Source organism: Sycon ciliatum, chromosome 4 (genome assembly GCF_964019385.1).
Source record: "Sycon ciliatum chromosome 4, ocSycCili1.1, whole genome shotgun sequence".
NCBI classification, from domain to species: domain Eukaryota; kingdom Metazoa; phylum Porifera; class Calcarea; order Leucosolenida; family Sycettidae; genus Sycon; species Sycon ciliatum.
Window position 1 is genome coordinate 8,056,506 of NC_088646.1, and position 15,961 is coordinate 8,072,466.

The 15,961-nt window shown below is 45.8% G+C and overlaps 1 protein-coding gene across 1 annotated transcript; it reads left to right on the plus strand.

Moving 5' to 3' along the window:
- Positions 1–874: 874 nt before the first annotated feature.
- On the plus strand, positions 875–13,345 carry LOC135814248 (transcriptional repressor protein YY1-like). Its single transcript, XM_065327339.1, has 6 exons — positions 875–1,397; positions 5,769–5,847; positions 6,722–6,785; positions 7,461–7,553; positions 12,260–12,325; positions 12,587–13,345. The coding sequence occupies exons 1-6, from the start codon at positions 1,082–1,084 to the stop codon at positions 12,842–12,844; spliced, it is 876 nt and encodes a 291-aa protein (XP_065183411.1). The 5' UTR covers positions 875–1,081; the 3' UTR covers positions 12,845–13,345.
- The last annotated feature ends 2,616 nt before the right edge of the window (positions 13,346–15,961 follow it).

The window sequence follows — 15,961 nt, forward strand, 5'->3', positions numbered from 1 at the left end:
CTTGCGATATGCATGCGCATATAATGCAGTCAGCAGTGATCAGTGTACGAGTACCGTAAAGTACCGCCAGAGCGCCCCGTCTCGCGAGAGTTGATGATATGATGTTGATGTTACAGCCAGAGAAAGGAAAATCGTATGACAGAGTGCAACGAATTGTGTACGATGTGAGAATCTTAGTGTACTAAGGTCACACTTGGCAGGTTTTTGTGTGGAGCTTGTGTCCTCTTGAAGGTACAGATTGACTGCAAAACGTGCAATATGTGTACAAGGTTCATGTCGTATGACCTACAGACAGCAGACCACCTCCACAATACGACCACGAAAGGATGAGATCAGGGAGTAGTACAATACCGGTATTGTACTACTACTCCCTGGATGAGATGGTGATGGTGGGATCGTACATTACAGTCTCCAATAGACACCCTTAGCAAACAACGGTAACGCTATTTTTTACGGTACTCGTACCTTGATCACCCAAATACCGTTGAAGCTGCAGCGTATAAACGTTATGGGGGCTGATTTATCGTTGTGACCAACGGTACGTGTTTTGGCCAAATATTGCATAGTCCGTACGCATTTCACCTTGTATCGCGTATATGGTGACAAAAATGGTTGTACCGCGCGAAATCAAAGCTACTCTCGTGGCAACAGCGTACTAAAAAAAGCGTGCATCTTGCTAAAGGTCGAACCCAAATCACGGTATTTTCCCCCTTACGATAATACCGTTACAACATAACGTTTGTTGCTAAGGGTGTCTATTAACTCATTACTGTACCGTAAAGTACCGCCAGAGCGCCCCATGTACGAGCTCATGTACGTCATGAGTTGTGTGGGCTATGCGGCCAACGCGGCGGAGTGCTAGTGACCAGCGTCTGCACTGAAAAAATTCGAAAGGCAACTCGAGCAGCTCAGCTGGATTCTGTTTGGCTGTTGAATGAGATGTCTTGTGCTAGTGGTGGGATGGCTCGAGTCATGCAGACCAGGGCCTAGGCCAGGGATGACTGTTTAGTGGTGGCCGCATCGTGTGTTGTAATCCTCGATTGGCGACGTGGAAGTGAGTGGCCTGGCCGCGGGATCCATTATGGAGAAGTATGCAGTGCCCACGGAAGACCAAGGCCAGGAGTCCAGTGACTCAATGGATGAAGAGCAACTCTCCATTGCATCTGAAGCCCCTGAGCCAGAGGTGAACCAGAAGCATCATCGAGTCATGGAGCCAAAAAAAATCAGTAGCAAATCTATTGCACCTCTCAATATCAAGGCCCCTAAAGGACGGGTTTCGTTCAGGAAGAACGCTGATGGAACCGACCCGCTGGGGGAGCGTCGCAACAATTGGCGGAGGTGTAAAGTTGAGATCAAAACGCTGGAAGGAAGCTTCTCTGTGCCTATGTGGGCTCCACGTAAGTTGTGTTCTCTGCTGTATAGCCAATGCTACTGGCAGCTTGGTTTTTCTCTCTGGCTTTCGTGAAATTAGCTGTAATGATATTTGCCTTCGATGATTTTAGTTTCTTTATCTCCCATGAGAATTTCAACACTGAGAATTATTTCACGCCGTTTGCCTTTTCGCTCTGCACTGAAAGTTTGTTCGGTGTCCCTGGCATCGATAGTACATGTACTATGGACAAAAAAAATACTACAAAATGGTGCTGAAAGACTGAGTAACATGTCAGTTAACAGTGTTGGCTCATGAACTGTGTGACCTGCCCGTGGTCTCGGAGTTTTTGTATTCAATCAAAAATCTAATACTGTACTCAGTAGTAATACTATTATAATTTCGTAAAGCTCCCTCCATTAATTAAATTATTTTACGAAATTTAAAACGCTAAAAAATGTTCCGTTCATTGTGCAGTACTGTATGTATGTACGTAGTAGCTCGCGATCGACGGCATTAATTTTATGAAAGTTAGATGATGGCGAAATGTTCTTTTTCTCAGTTCACGAATGTTATTCACTTATGAAATTTTAAAAAACTGATTTACAGTAAAGGCCGATTCACAATACAACTTCTTGCGACGCGACATGCGACACCTGCGACAGCAACACACGGTTCACAATCTTTTTCATGTTTGCGACGTCCTTATGCACTAGTAGTACTATGCACCTGCACTGAACGTGCATTGCACGTCCACCCAGGGTAGAAACTGTACTCCATTTGTGTATGTCGCGCGTCGCATGTCGCAAAAGTTGAACTTTCTTCAACTTCTGAGACAGGTGCCTTGCGACAGCGCGCGACAGGCAGTTTCTTGTCGCAACAGTCGCAAATCGCGTGTCGCGTCGCAGAAAGTTGTATTGTGAATCACCCTTTAAAATTACCCATGACTGAAGGAGTTGCAAACGGGAACAGTCTGAAGGAAAAAAAGTAAATATTTATTGATATTAACTGGATAACCGCAATCAATAAAACTAGCTGAACCGACATTTGTGTACTTTATTCATGCAATGTAAAAAGTATTGTCTCCTCGCCGTGTGTTTAGATATTAACTGGTTTGAGGGAAAGAGACAAATTTATTGATAGCAATGAATAATATTAGTTCTGCGGTCATGCCACACGACAAAGAAGTCTCAAAAGAGGTTTAGCCAAAATCGATTTTCTTGTCACTCTCATCAGTGGATTTTCGTGACTGAAGAATAATAATGTACAGCAGAGCAATAAATGATTATTCCCGTAGCTATGCAGAAGACGTTACTTCAGTAACGTCTGGCGCTAGCCAGGGTCCACACAGCTTTAATTTGGTATTTGTGTGTTTGTTTGTTTGTTTGTGTCACGCCTGGCGCTATCCCGTATCTGACGGCAAAAAAATCATAGGGATGTTATAAATTTGTCAATTCTCCTATTTTTTTCAGGCATATCCTGGGATTCGAACCCGCACTATCGCCCTACATGCATTCCCACATACACTTCGCATTCATACCCATTCTTCCAAGTTGCTTCACGTTATGATCTAGCGTTTGAAAGCCCTATTTGAATATTGCGGGCAGCTGTATGTGGCCAGCTGTGTTTGATGGTACGGTACGGGAGACGGGGTATCCCGACATATCACCGAACGACAGTTCACCGAGCGACAGTTCACCGACCGACAGCTCACCGAACGACAGCTCACCGAATACCCAGTTCACAGAATGCCCATTTCACCGAATGCACAACTCACAGAATGACAGTTCACCGAGCGGCCAATTCGCCGAACAGACATTTCACCGAAAGAAAGAAAAAACAAAGAAGGACGGAGAGAATTTTGGATTTTTAAATATATTTCAAGGATTCCCCAGAGGCCACTAAGCCTATCGAGGAGGTCTCCATTTGTCTACAGAGGTGAGCAGATCAATGAAGAACAATAGACAAGCAGCGAAAATGTTGCAATCACTCCACAACGTTGAAGAATTTTGAATTTTTGACAATAGAAGGCTGGTTGATATACAGTCAGACCTCGCTACCACAGAGCTTTTATCGGATTTCATTGACCATGTAATGTTTACACGTTTGTGTAATGTTTACTAGGGTTGAAACGATTATACCAAAAAGCGATGGATCTAGCTAATCATTACGGTTTTGATTGTCTCATATTTTTCACCCAAACGTACTAAAATGAACCCTTACTGTTGATGTTTCAACCAGCTAACACAGTGTTTTACTCTTACCAGTGGTGATGATTGGAATAAGGGATTGATTCAGTAAAAACTTGCTGCTTTTCAGAGCTATTCTTCCACCTTTGTAATTTTTGTGCTTGCCAGTTCGCTCATTTTGGTCACAACTTAACCGTGGAAATGTAGTAATTTTTGCACGCAAACCCGACACATGCACTTAGTGGTTATGCGACGTCTGACTGTACATGTACTACATTTGCCACATAACGTGCAACCAGCGCCAGTAGTGGCAGTACGTCAGTGCCAGCATTTCAGCCCTGCGAAACTCAGCGCCGGTGAAGTAGTTAGCCTGACTACGAACCAGTCATTACAATTTACAGTAGAATTTCGGTGAGCTGTCTTGTCGGTGATATAGCCATTCGGTGAAATGTCTTTCTGTGAAGTGTCTTTCGGTGAATTGTCCAGTCGGTGGATTGTCCATTCGATGATTTGTCTTTCGGTGAAGTGTCTTTCGGTGAATTGTCATTCGGTGAATGGTCGGTAAACCGGGAGACGGTGTCGTATTACCCTCGATCGTACCTGTCCCGTACCTATCCCTACCGTACCATCAAAGACGGCTGGCCACAATGCATATTCAAATAGGGCTTTCAAATGCAAGATCATAACGTGAAGCAACTTGGAAGAATTAGTATGTATGCGAAGTGTATCGGGGGATGCCTGCAGGGCGCGATAGTGCGGGTTCGAATCCCAGGTTATGTCTTAAAAAAAAGGAATTTTTTAAAGAATTTATAACATCCCTATGCTTTTTTTTGTCTAGGTCATCAAGGCAAAAAAGCATAGCGTAGGGCCCTGAGCTTCCAAGCTCTCTCGTTGGAGTGATACAATTATACAAAAAGTGCTCAAAAATGAGCGAGAACAACGAGGTGAGATAATAGTTATGAGCCATATACATTTTAACACAAAATGAACAGTGTGTGAACTTACGAATATAACTTGAGTTCTGCTACTTTTTTGTCACACTCTAAGTGTTTAGAAGTATTATTATGATGGTTTGTGTTTCACTGTACTTTGTCACGCACGATATGCTCGACAATTACAGGTGCTTGGCGCTGTGTGTATTCGTCTGGATAAGCCAGTTGTTCTCGCTCATTTTTAGCACTTTTTGTATAATTGTATCACTCCAATAATCATTTATTGCTCTGCTGTACATTATTATTCTTCAGTCACGAAAATCCACTGATGAGAGTGACAAGAAAATCGACTTTGGCTAAACCTCTTTTGAGACTTCTTTGTTGTGTGGCATGACAGCGGAACTAATAATATTCATTGCTATCATTAAATTATTGTCTCCACGTCGCTTTTTTGTAAATATTTATATTGATAATTTCGGGATGAAAGACGTTACATTGCACACTCGACAGTAGGGCTGTTCAGAACTGCATACCTGTGTGAGAAGTGGGTGCAGTAGGCAAAGCTAGCATGTTAGCGCTCATGCCGTTTTCCACAGCTCTTGTACTGGGCTTAAGCTAAGTGTAGCTTACTGTAAGTAGACAAATTTTCGGCCCATTCAAATTTCGGCCTTCCAGGGCTAAAATCCATTTCAGCCGCATCAAATTTTCGGCCTGTACTGCTGCCGTTTGTATACGCTGTCACACTGAACCTTGCAAAAGAAAATTTCGGCCGCTACAAATTTTCGGCCAAACACGACCAGGCCGAAAATAGCCGAAAATAAATATGCGCCGAATATTTGTTGACTTACAGTAACCCTTTGTGTGCCAGCCTAGCGTTTACACAACACTTCAAATTCACGCCGAATGGCCGACGTCGTGTATACACGACACACACGGACACACTACCTGTTCAAAAAGTCGGTACGTACATGACAAGAAATGCGATCATGTGAACGAAAACAAGCGCAATGTACCCACAGTAGTCCGTTCCAATAGATAGTTTATTGCCAGTTGGACGGAGCAGTGCTGGCTACTCCATTGCAATGCAGTTGAACTTCTCCGTTTTCCTTAGATTTTGATTTGTCTCGTCCAAGCCAGTTGAATTGAGCCTGTCTTCCTCTTTTCGCCTTTCTTATGTCTGTAAATCGCCCAGCTGTGTATCAACGTGTGCGCTCATTATGTCTGTGTGTGTGTGCGTGTACGTGGTGCATATGTGTGTGCCTGCATGTGTATCTACAGAAAGAAAAGATGGTGATGGAGAGGAAGTAGCATCTTTCAGCCAGGCTGGTGGAGATGGCCATATGGCCGAGTTCATTACGTAAGGCATATACAGTGCGGATCGGCTATAGGGTTGTCGGCTATAGTAATATACCTCTTATAGTGATCGTATTCTCAAATTCATTTTCGTAAACCACTCCTTTCTATACATATCGGATCGGCTATAGTAATATATCGGCTATAATGATACGATTTCTCTGTCAAAATAATTTTATTGCATACATTTTTCATCGGCTATAGTGATGATCATAAAAAATTATACATCGTAAATGGCGAGATCTGATCGCGGCAGTCAGGAAGCGCTGGTACGACTATGATATCCCTCGGAGGAAATTCGAAATGTTTGGCGCCCTTTCCAGCCTTTTCAAGAAAAAATCCTGAGAAGAGTGGCGGTCGGGTTTATGGTGGAATCCTTTCTAGCTTCAGTTCCCGTCGTTCTGAATCAGACCTTCATTCCGTGTAGGTTTCACTCCATGTTGAATTCCTCCGAATTGAAAAGTTTAGCTCGCCCTTTGACTCCTGCCGGCGCTCGGACTGAACATCCCAGCAGACACAATGCCTTTCTTATCATCAGGGAAGACGTACTCTACGTTGTTACTAGCCACTTGCCAGCTCAATCTAAATGCGCGCTCCAACAGCAGAATCGCAAAATTGTAGTGCTGTGGGACGCTCACAGGTCTTTAATAGCCTTTTTCCAAGCACAGCAGCTTACGCCGTGATTCACTGTTTCCATGTCATGTGACATGTGAGATACATCCATCACCACAATCTTCCCTAGTGTGAACAACGCATTACTCTCCTGAATGTGTTGCCAACTTGCCTAGCGTACCGAGCATATCCAGATGGCGGATTGCTTCAAAAAATCACTATTATCAGGGACACTTTTTGTCTCCCTTTCTTTCCTTTCATAATAGGTTTGACCAGAAGAAACCATTGAAAGTGACGATTGGACCTCGCACAGTTCCGTGCCTTCACAAGGTAAGATGATGATCTACTGCAAAAGCAGAAATTTTCTGTGGTGCAATATTTTCGGTATTCTCCAAAATCGGCGGTTCGGTGGAGGGAAATTTTCGGTAAAACCCGTTCTCCAGGTAAGTGTACTACATACAGTACCGGCTGTACCGAAATTTTCGGTGCGTTTTATTTTCGGTAAAAATTGTCGGCACCGAAGTTACCGAAAATAAAACACCACCAAAATGTTCTGCTTTTACAGTAACCTAAGACTGTCCTCATGTGCATAAATATGAAGTAGCTGAGTTGTGCAAGCACATCTGATAGTTGATGATCAGGCTGTGTACATGCACTAAACGCACCATGTGAGTGAAGTGGAGCATTCAACTTTCAAGTTGTTTTTTGTTTGTTGTGATTCTAAGTTCCATGCTAATGTGATCAGAAAGCAAAGTTTCATGTTGTTAATGTTTTCTGGTGACTCTGATACCATGTTGTCACCGTGCTACTTCAAGTAGTTGACAATTTCTGCTTAATTTGGTTGTTTTGTACCAGTGTACACACTACACCCGTCTGTTTCATGGATGTCCAGTTTCCTTAGACAAATCCATTTCATTATTTTAGTGATGCAGATATTTTCTCTTCGGAGTGTGTTGCAGCAGCTTGAGAGCTTTCTCCTGTTCTGTTCATTTTGCTTATATTCAGGGCTGCAATAAGTTCTTCCAGGATAACACCGCTATGCGCAAGCACTTGCACATTCACGGGCCACGAGTGCACGTGTGCGCAGAGTGCGGAAAGGTGAGGGAGATGGTTTTAACCTGATGCCATTGTTGGCCACCGCCGTCCTTAGACGAGAGAGCTTGAAAGCTCAGAGCCCGCGCTATGCTTTCTTTTTACCTAGGTCATCGTGTGTGTTATTCAAACTGCTAAAAGCGTATGATGACCTAGGTAAAGAGAAAGCATAGCGAGAGCTTTGAGCTTTCAAGCTCTCTCGTTTCACGCTATGGCCCTAGCCTTTTTTCTTCTCTTTTCATGTTTTGGCGCACTTATCATGGGATTCGAACCCGCGCTATCGCCTAGCATGCATTCCCTTGATACAAATCACATACTTGCACATACTACCAAGTTGTTTCATGTTATGATCCTGCCGACCCCTATTTGAATATGTGGCCAGCTTTCTTTGACTGTACGGTACGGGACATGTACGGGATAGCGCGCCAGGCATGGCGCGTCACGTGATGACGGCCCTACCACACACACACACACACAGATACGATTTAAACTTTATTCCCGTAGCTATGCGAAAGACGTTACTTCAGTAACGTCTGGCGCTAGCCAGGGTCCACACAGCTTTAATTCTGTGTTTGTTTGTGCCATCGGCATGCCTGGCGCTATCCCGTTCCTGTCCGGTACCGTACCATCAAAGACAGCTAGCTGGCCACAAACAGCTGGCCACAATATTCAAATAGGGCTTTCAAATGCAAGATCATAACGTGAAGCAACTTGGAAGAATGAGTATGTATGCAAAGTGTATCCGGGGAATGCATGCAGGGCGATAGTGCGGGTTCGAATCCCATGTTATGTCTTGAAAAAAAAATAGGAGAAATGAAAAATTTATAACATCCCTATGCTTTTTTGCGTAGGTCATCAAGGTGGTAGACGGTGTCATATTACCCTGGACCGTACCTGTCCCGTACCGTACCATCAAAGACAGCTGGCCACAATATTCAAAATAGGACTTTCAAATGCAAGATCATAACGTGAAGCAACGTGGAAGAATGAGTATGTATGCGAAGTGTATCGGCGGATGCATGCAGGGCGATAGTGCGGGTTCGAATCCCAGGTTATGTCTTGAAAAAAAAACAGGAGAAATGAAAAATTTATAACATCCCTATGCTTTTTTGCTTAGGTCATCAAGGTGGTAGACCATGTAGACGGTGTCGTATTACCCTCGAATGCGAAGAGAAAGTTTGATGTAGCCAATCAATGGAAAAAAAACATTCCATCAGTTCTAATAACATGCATGATGAGCTAGCTAGGCAAAAAAGCATAGCGTAGGACCCTGAGCTTCCAAGCTCTCTTGTTTTAACTTAAAGCGCCGTGGACCCTGTCTCACGGCTGTTCTGTACTCGGCACTTAACAATATGGCGGCATTTCCAAAGGTTCACGTGCTGGTTTCTCCAATTCGGCAGATCTTTGTGAACATCCTCGAAATTATAAAAATCAGTCGCATCAACCACGCGTGATTTGTGTTACAAGAAATGAAGAATAAGATGAAGTACAGTTTCGAAATTTTGAAAATTCGGTAGTTGTTCGACAAGAATAATAGACCAGAACAGGAAAGAAGAGAAGTTGAAACAAGGCAGTACATATACCAAGGGTTCTTACCTTCACTGCTTTGGCCACTTGCTCTTGACAGGCTTGCAGGCATCGTGTTCAGGTATAATGTGCTTACAAGGTGCTGCTGAGATATTGCTTGCAGACACTGAGCTGCTTGATGGCGGGAACAGTGTGCTCTTCCAGCAGGCACTGTACATCTTCAGCATTGTGTCAAGGTAGGCAAACGTGTCATGACAGCTGAATGTGCAGATCGGTATGGTGTTGTCCGGAGAATTTGGCTTGTGTCGATTGGCCACCTGCATGACAAATTTGAAGGATCCACCGCCATGACCGCCGCCGAGTTCAAATCCTGTCTGCTGGGATAACTCCAGCATGCCAAGTCAGCTGGTCATGCTCTTCGAACATGTCAAGGTAGTGAGTAACTGTCCACTAGATCCGGAAAGTATACTGCACTTGCCATGATGACTTCACCATTACGCTTCGTCACAGGCACCTCCTTGGCGGTGTACTCTGGAAGCGTATGCACAATATAGGTGTCTGCTGTTCGCTCGGATTCAAGCTGTACGCCAAAGTCATTGAGCCACCGCTTCATCTTCCTGATCTGATACCACGGTAGATTCATATCAGCTTTAATGGCCAACAGTGTTCCGCTCTTTGGTGAATTGGCTGTGATGCCTGCCTCGGCCAAAAGAAGCTGTCGTTCAGCTTTTGTCAGTCATTGTAGCCCAGCGACCTGATAAGCACGGGCACCATCAGGGCCACCACAAACAGTCTGCTCAATTCTCTCCAATACGTCTCGCCGCCGCTGAGTTGTTCGAACACTTGCTTGCATGGACAACACATTTGGAGCTGCTATTCTAGCAAACAACTGTGGCTTCCCATGAGCACTGCTTCTGAGCTCCAGCATGCCGTTTTGAACTCTCGGTTCAACCATGCGTTACGTGAGCTCATCAGCAAACTTTCCCCTGAGTTGGGTGGTGATGCTCTTGTAATGTCATCTGCTGGTGATGATGGCATTACTGTTTGGATTGGTGTGCTCTGTGTCTCTGGGCTATGTTCGCATTCCTGCCCATGCTGACACAACTGTGATATTGGCATCACCGCTGACAGCCATCCAGTGCTGGCTTTTGGTAATCGCACCGCACTGTCCAATTTTCAATCATCCGCTGTAGAACTTTGGGTGGCCGTGGTATGCTTGTCTCATTCACACTTGAATCACAGCTAGGACATGCTGGTGTCTCGTTGTCGCTCAGCCATGCACATACACACACACACACACAGCTACTACACAGCAGCTCTTCGCAGCATGTTGTAAGAACTGCCCCATCCACAATCTTTTCATAGATCTTACATTCCTGCACTACGTTCTGGTCCACGAAACGATTTTTACTAGCGGCTTAACAGCACTGAATAGTGGTGTTGCATTGCTTGTTATGCTGTCTTTGTTGACGGGGCGAGTGCATGCTGGAGTGGTCCTACTTGCTGGTGTAGATGGAGTGTGAGATGCTGATGTGTTTGCTGTACTTGGGCTAGCGTCGCATTCAGCTGAGTGACTGCTTGTACTGGACGATTTACGCTTTGAGGGGCGGCCACGTTTGGTTTGCTTGAATGTGCAGTTGGTGCGGTGATGGGGGGGGGGGGGGGGGGTGTGACATGCACTTACAGGAGCATAACCACCCGATGGTTTTGCTTGCAGTCGACTCAGAACCCGTTGACAGTTGACACATATAAGTACTGAGGATGAACTTGTGGGTCATCTGTCGAAATATTGATGCTGAATTTTGACCAAAGCTGGTCTTTAAATTCACTCGCAGGGTATTTGGCGGACTGGCTACATGACGTGAACCTTTTGCCACCCACACGACACATCCGGTCCAAAAGCGCAGCATGCTGGTCCATATTTTCAGAAAACCTGTTGGAAACGGGGGGAAGTGGATTGTATAGATGCTTAGAAATACTGTATTCGAACGAACTTTCTGCAGTGGGTAGATCGAAACTGACCATGTCCAGGAAAAAACTCTCGTTTGTCACTGAAAAATCGGTACAGCCAGGAAGACGGCCTGTTATTCAGTGGTGATAATGTCCACCACGAATAAGTTGCAGCAAGAAAGAAGTCCGCAAGAATGGCTGAAACAGCAACAAGAAAGATGAGAATGGTCGAGCGTGTGGTACCAATGTGAAACAAAGTTTTCCACGGATCAAAAACTGGGAGTTTCTGGTAAACCAGGTCGAATAGGACGGAATAAGACTGTGATTTGGGTGGTGAAATGTGTTGCTTCGACGCGCCATTCTCAGTGTCTTCTCAGTGCAACGTTTTGACAATTTGAAAATTCTGTGATTTTGCCGTTTTGAGGAGTGACACCGATTCGCGAAAAAACAGCCGTAGGCTACCAACATAACATATTTTGCATAGCTTCGGGAATAATACTTCGAAGTACACCTATAGCATGCACAGTAGGTGTAATATTATTTTTGGCTGTGTTTACACGGCAACGAAGTGCGACTGAAACGGAACATTGTTGCATTTACTACGATCGTTTACATGACACTGCATGAAAACGCACCCCGAAATGGAACGAAACGGAAACGCACATCACACTGTTTGGAAATGTTTTCAAAACGATTGTGTTCTCATGTAAACAGTCAAAACGATTGGAAACGGAGCGCGGTCATCGAGTATCATGATTGCTAGCATTGTTGTTGCTGATGTAAGTACCGGTAGTTCAGCTCTTGTCAAACTGCACTCAGCAGGCTAGGCGACGATACTCAGGCGGCTGAATACTCTTCTAGTATGGCTAGAACCATGCAGCACGTGCCAACTCCCACCTGAGTTGCCCGTTTTCCATTTTCGTGTCAACGTTTCAAAGCGATTTGCCGTTCCTGTGTTAACAGTTTGAAAACTATTCGTGGCTGGTGCCTTCTCATTTCGTCTCCGTGTGAACGCAGCCTTTGTATTCCTTCTGTAGCCTATCCCAGGGTTGCCTAGCAACTGGGATACAATCGGTACTGTAGTTATTGCTGGTTCTAACCTTGGTTTGCCCTGTCCCAGTATGTATCTGTGTGTTGAGTAATTTCAAGCAGCTATAGTAGTATTGCTTCTGACCTGCAAGTTTATTGTGTCTGAATACTGGTTTCTGTGTTGGATGGTTGTGCTCCCCTTGCAGGCTTTTGTTGAAAGCTCTAAGCTGAAACGCCATCAGTTGGTCCACACAGGGGAAAAGCCTTTCCAGGTATGCTAGCAGAGTGTGCTTCAGACTGGTTCCGAACGGGAAAGTGTCTGAATTGAGACCTCTGTAGTCTGTAGTAACTTTGTGATGTACATATTGGCAAAGCATGCACTCTGGTGTGGTTGTTTTGTGCTTCCAGTGTGGTCACGAGCCCACGTTGTTCCAGTGTGGTCACGAGCCCACGTTGTTCCAGTGTGGTCACGTTGTTCCCTGCTTGGCTTAACATGAGTTTGTTTGTATTGTATTTTTCTACTAATTCTGCAGTGTACATTTGAGGGTTGTGGACGTCGTTTCTCACTTGACTTCAACTTGAGGACGCATGTACGTATTCACACGGGTGACAGGCCATACGTCTGCCCGTTTGATGGTTGCAACAAGCGATTCGCCCAGTCCACCAATCTCAAGTCGCATATCCTGACACATGCACGGCCATCTGACAAGTCGGGCGAGCCTGCACATTCAGATGGCGAAGGCAAGGAGGGTTCATTGATGGCTGCCAGTGATGTCCCGGCATCGCCCTAGGCAGGTTGTGCTTATCGCAGACACGCCCTTGGCGATACGGACGTCTTTAACTTCGTGTTACCCCAGCGCGCATCTGCTTCGTGCCTGCCATAGCTACCTTAACGGTCCTGTCCTGTGTTGAAATCTCTGCCGGCATGGTACCTGTATATGTTATTGTGTATATATGTCTACCTTTTTATGTGTTTTTTTTATCTGATCTTTTCTGTAAATACAACATTGTGCAGATCTTTTAGCACACTTGTAAATAGTTTAACCTGTACAAAACATTAGGTGTTCACTCGCCTTGCTGACTCAATTCCGCCCTTGGAGTTTCGCTGCCTCGCTCTCTTCTACATTATTCTGTCTCGCCTTTGGTGCATGCCCTTGTTCGTCTGCAGTACAGCCTACCCGAATCCTAGCGTGCTGCTTGACCCTAGACTGGTGCATGTCGTTTTCTGTTGGCGTTTGTTTTATTTAATTTTATTTCTTTCCAGATTTTGCTGAGAATCCTGCAATCTTCGACATGGTGTGTGTGTGTATGTGTGTGAAATCCAGTCGCGTCACTCGCGTACGCGCCGGGCGTTGCGCAGCCCTCGACCTGCGAACACTGGGCTGCGAAATGGTGCAACTTGCAGCAAGGCGAAAACTTGAGTGACCGTAACTACGGAGCAACGAGTCCACGCCAATGATTATGTGCTCCCGGCCCGGTCCCTCATCTCATGCTCATCGCTAGCGCTAGCGCTCCCGGCTTCCGACACATGACAGGCTAGTCTCTGCTCCGCGATACCAGCCATGCCATGGCCAGGTCAATGCTTATCGATGTTCGTCTACCACCAGGGTTTGTACGACTCCCTGTCATCTACCAAGTACCATGTATTCTACTGCACCCAGCTGCCTTCGTGCCCGTGGTCTTCTTGACTTTAGCTTACATGTGCGGGCTGTCCATCCGACCCCAACTGCACTCAGTAGCTCTGACATTATCCGAAATCATGTCCAGCAAAGGTATCAGCCACGGACCGGACCGTGAGGAATGATGATGGTCACCTGTCCTGAGTCTAGACGTCTGTAGACTGCAGACTCTGTACATTGTAGTGCTGTAGTGGCTGGTGTCGTGGTGACCAAGGCACTGGTAATGATTATGTGGCACTGGTTGATGTGGACTGTCTACAGCCTGCACACAGGAGTGGCCGAATGCGTAGCAGGGTTGTGTGGTGAAGCAGACCATGCCGCAGTACAGGGACAAGTAAACTGCAATAATACTTGGCACAGCTTGTCATACATGTACTATAGTCTACACAATCATCATAATTATAGCTGCTGGATATACCACAACGCCCGGCGCGTACGCGAGTGACGCGACTGGATTTCACACACAGCCACAGCCACAGTCACAGTGACATGCTCATGGTGACGTATGGAATCTTGTTGTCTTGGCATTTCATGCACAGTGTGTTCATTTGGTCCAGAGTAGTAAAATGCTTCTTTTAAAAGTTTTAGGACTTAAATCCAGTCGCGTCACTCGCGTACGCGCCGGGCGTTGCGCAGCCCTCGACCTGCGAACACTGGGCTGCGAAATGGTGCAACTTGCAGCAAGGCGAAAACTTGAGTGACGCGACTGGATTTCATTGAGCAGGACTGTAGTCGGATTCGCTGTAATGACGTCATGCATGTCAGTAATGACGTAATGCATGTCAGTCATGACACACCTGGGACCAAGTGCTGCACATAGCACACTGTCATCATTCACATGCCTTCGTCATGCATGCCAGCCTTGTGAAGTTCATAATTGTACTGGCTCTTCTTATCACACGTTCAAGAACTATTGTACAACAGTAACAGACGGTTTACTGCATATGTTACAGCACGTGTGCGAGTTGTGGTCCTGGGACGCGCACATGTGTGTATTCATGTACAGGTGGTGTGGTTGACCATTGGCATTGTGTGTACAAAAGGCACAAAGGATGTTTCTGGAGTTTGTCGCATCTCGGAAGCTTCTTGCTAAAATGCTATCATTAGGAGACAAGTGTGTGTTTTCACACGGTGACAACTGTCAACAGGTTACTGCACTCTGCAGCTTGGCAGAGCCCTGGCTCCTTTCAAGTTTCAGGATATCATAGGGGTTGCGGCATTCAGACTAAACACCACTTGATACTGTGTATAATAACCCCATGACGGTTACACTGTACCATGGTTGAAAGTGGCACGATCATACTATGCCTATGGTACTATCTCAGTATCTGCCAGAGTTTGCACTACACATACACGTACTAGGGGACCCTGCATCATTCTGTAGGTCGGATGCCTGTCCTGGTGTCCTGAGTCTCCTGACCACCTCCTGTTGATGCTGGTGATAGCATCGGGCACTGAGTCTGTAACTGGTATCACGCTGTCTGTATACCTCAGTAAGCAGCAAACTGGGTCGAAGAGGGTGCCAGAGATTGACTGGGCCTGGCCTCTCCCCAAAACCACATAGTCACTCAAACGTCTGCAGTGACTGAGGCCTCAACAGCTAAGTGAGTTGTCTAAGCAGGCTGTACAACTGTGAGAATCAGGCGAGGCTGCCGACTCAACTTCCGGGGGCCGCAACTTGAGGAGGCAGAGCTGAGGCTGACTGGCAGTGGTATATCCAGCAGCTATAATTATGATGATTGTGTAGACTATAGTACATGTATGACAAGCTGTGCCAAGTATTATTGCAGTTTACTTGTCCCTGTACTGCGGCATGGTCTGCTTCACCACACAACCCTGCTACGCATTCGGCCACTCCTGTGTGCAGGCTGTAGACAGTCCACATCAACCAGTGCCACATAATCATTACCAGTGCCTTGGTCACCACGACACCAGCCACTACAGCACTACAATGTACAGAGTCTGCAGTCTACAGACGTCTAGACTCAGGACAGGTGACCATCATCATTCCTCACGGTCCGGTCCGTGGCTGATACCTTTGCTGGACATGATTTCGGATAATGTCAGAGCTACTGAGTGCAGTTGGGGTCGGATGGACAGCCCGCACATGTAAGCTAAAGTCAAGAAGACCACGGGCACGAAGGCAGCTGGGTGCAGTAGAATACATGGTACTTGGTAGATGACAGGGAGTCGTACAAACCCTGGTGGTAGACGAACATCGATAAGCAT

What these genes read in the sequence shown, in the direction of transcription:
- LOC135814248 (XM_065327339.1), top strand. Translation starts at nt 1,082, where the DNA reads ATGGAGAAGTATGCAGTGCCCACGGAAGACCAAGGCCAGGAGTCCAGT. An exon ending in TGTGCGCAGAGTGCGGAAAG is followed by an intron (nt 7,554 to 12,259) that starts GTGAGGGAGATG and finishes CTCCCCTTGCAG; the next exon opens with GCTTTTGTTGAAAGCTCTAA. An exon ending in CAGGGGAAAAGCCTTTCCAG is followed by an intron (nt 12,326 to 12,586) that starts GTATGCTAGCAG and finishes CTAATTCTGCAG; the next exon opens with TGTACATTTGAGGGTTGTGG.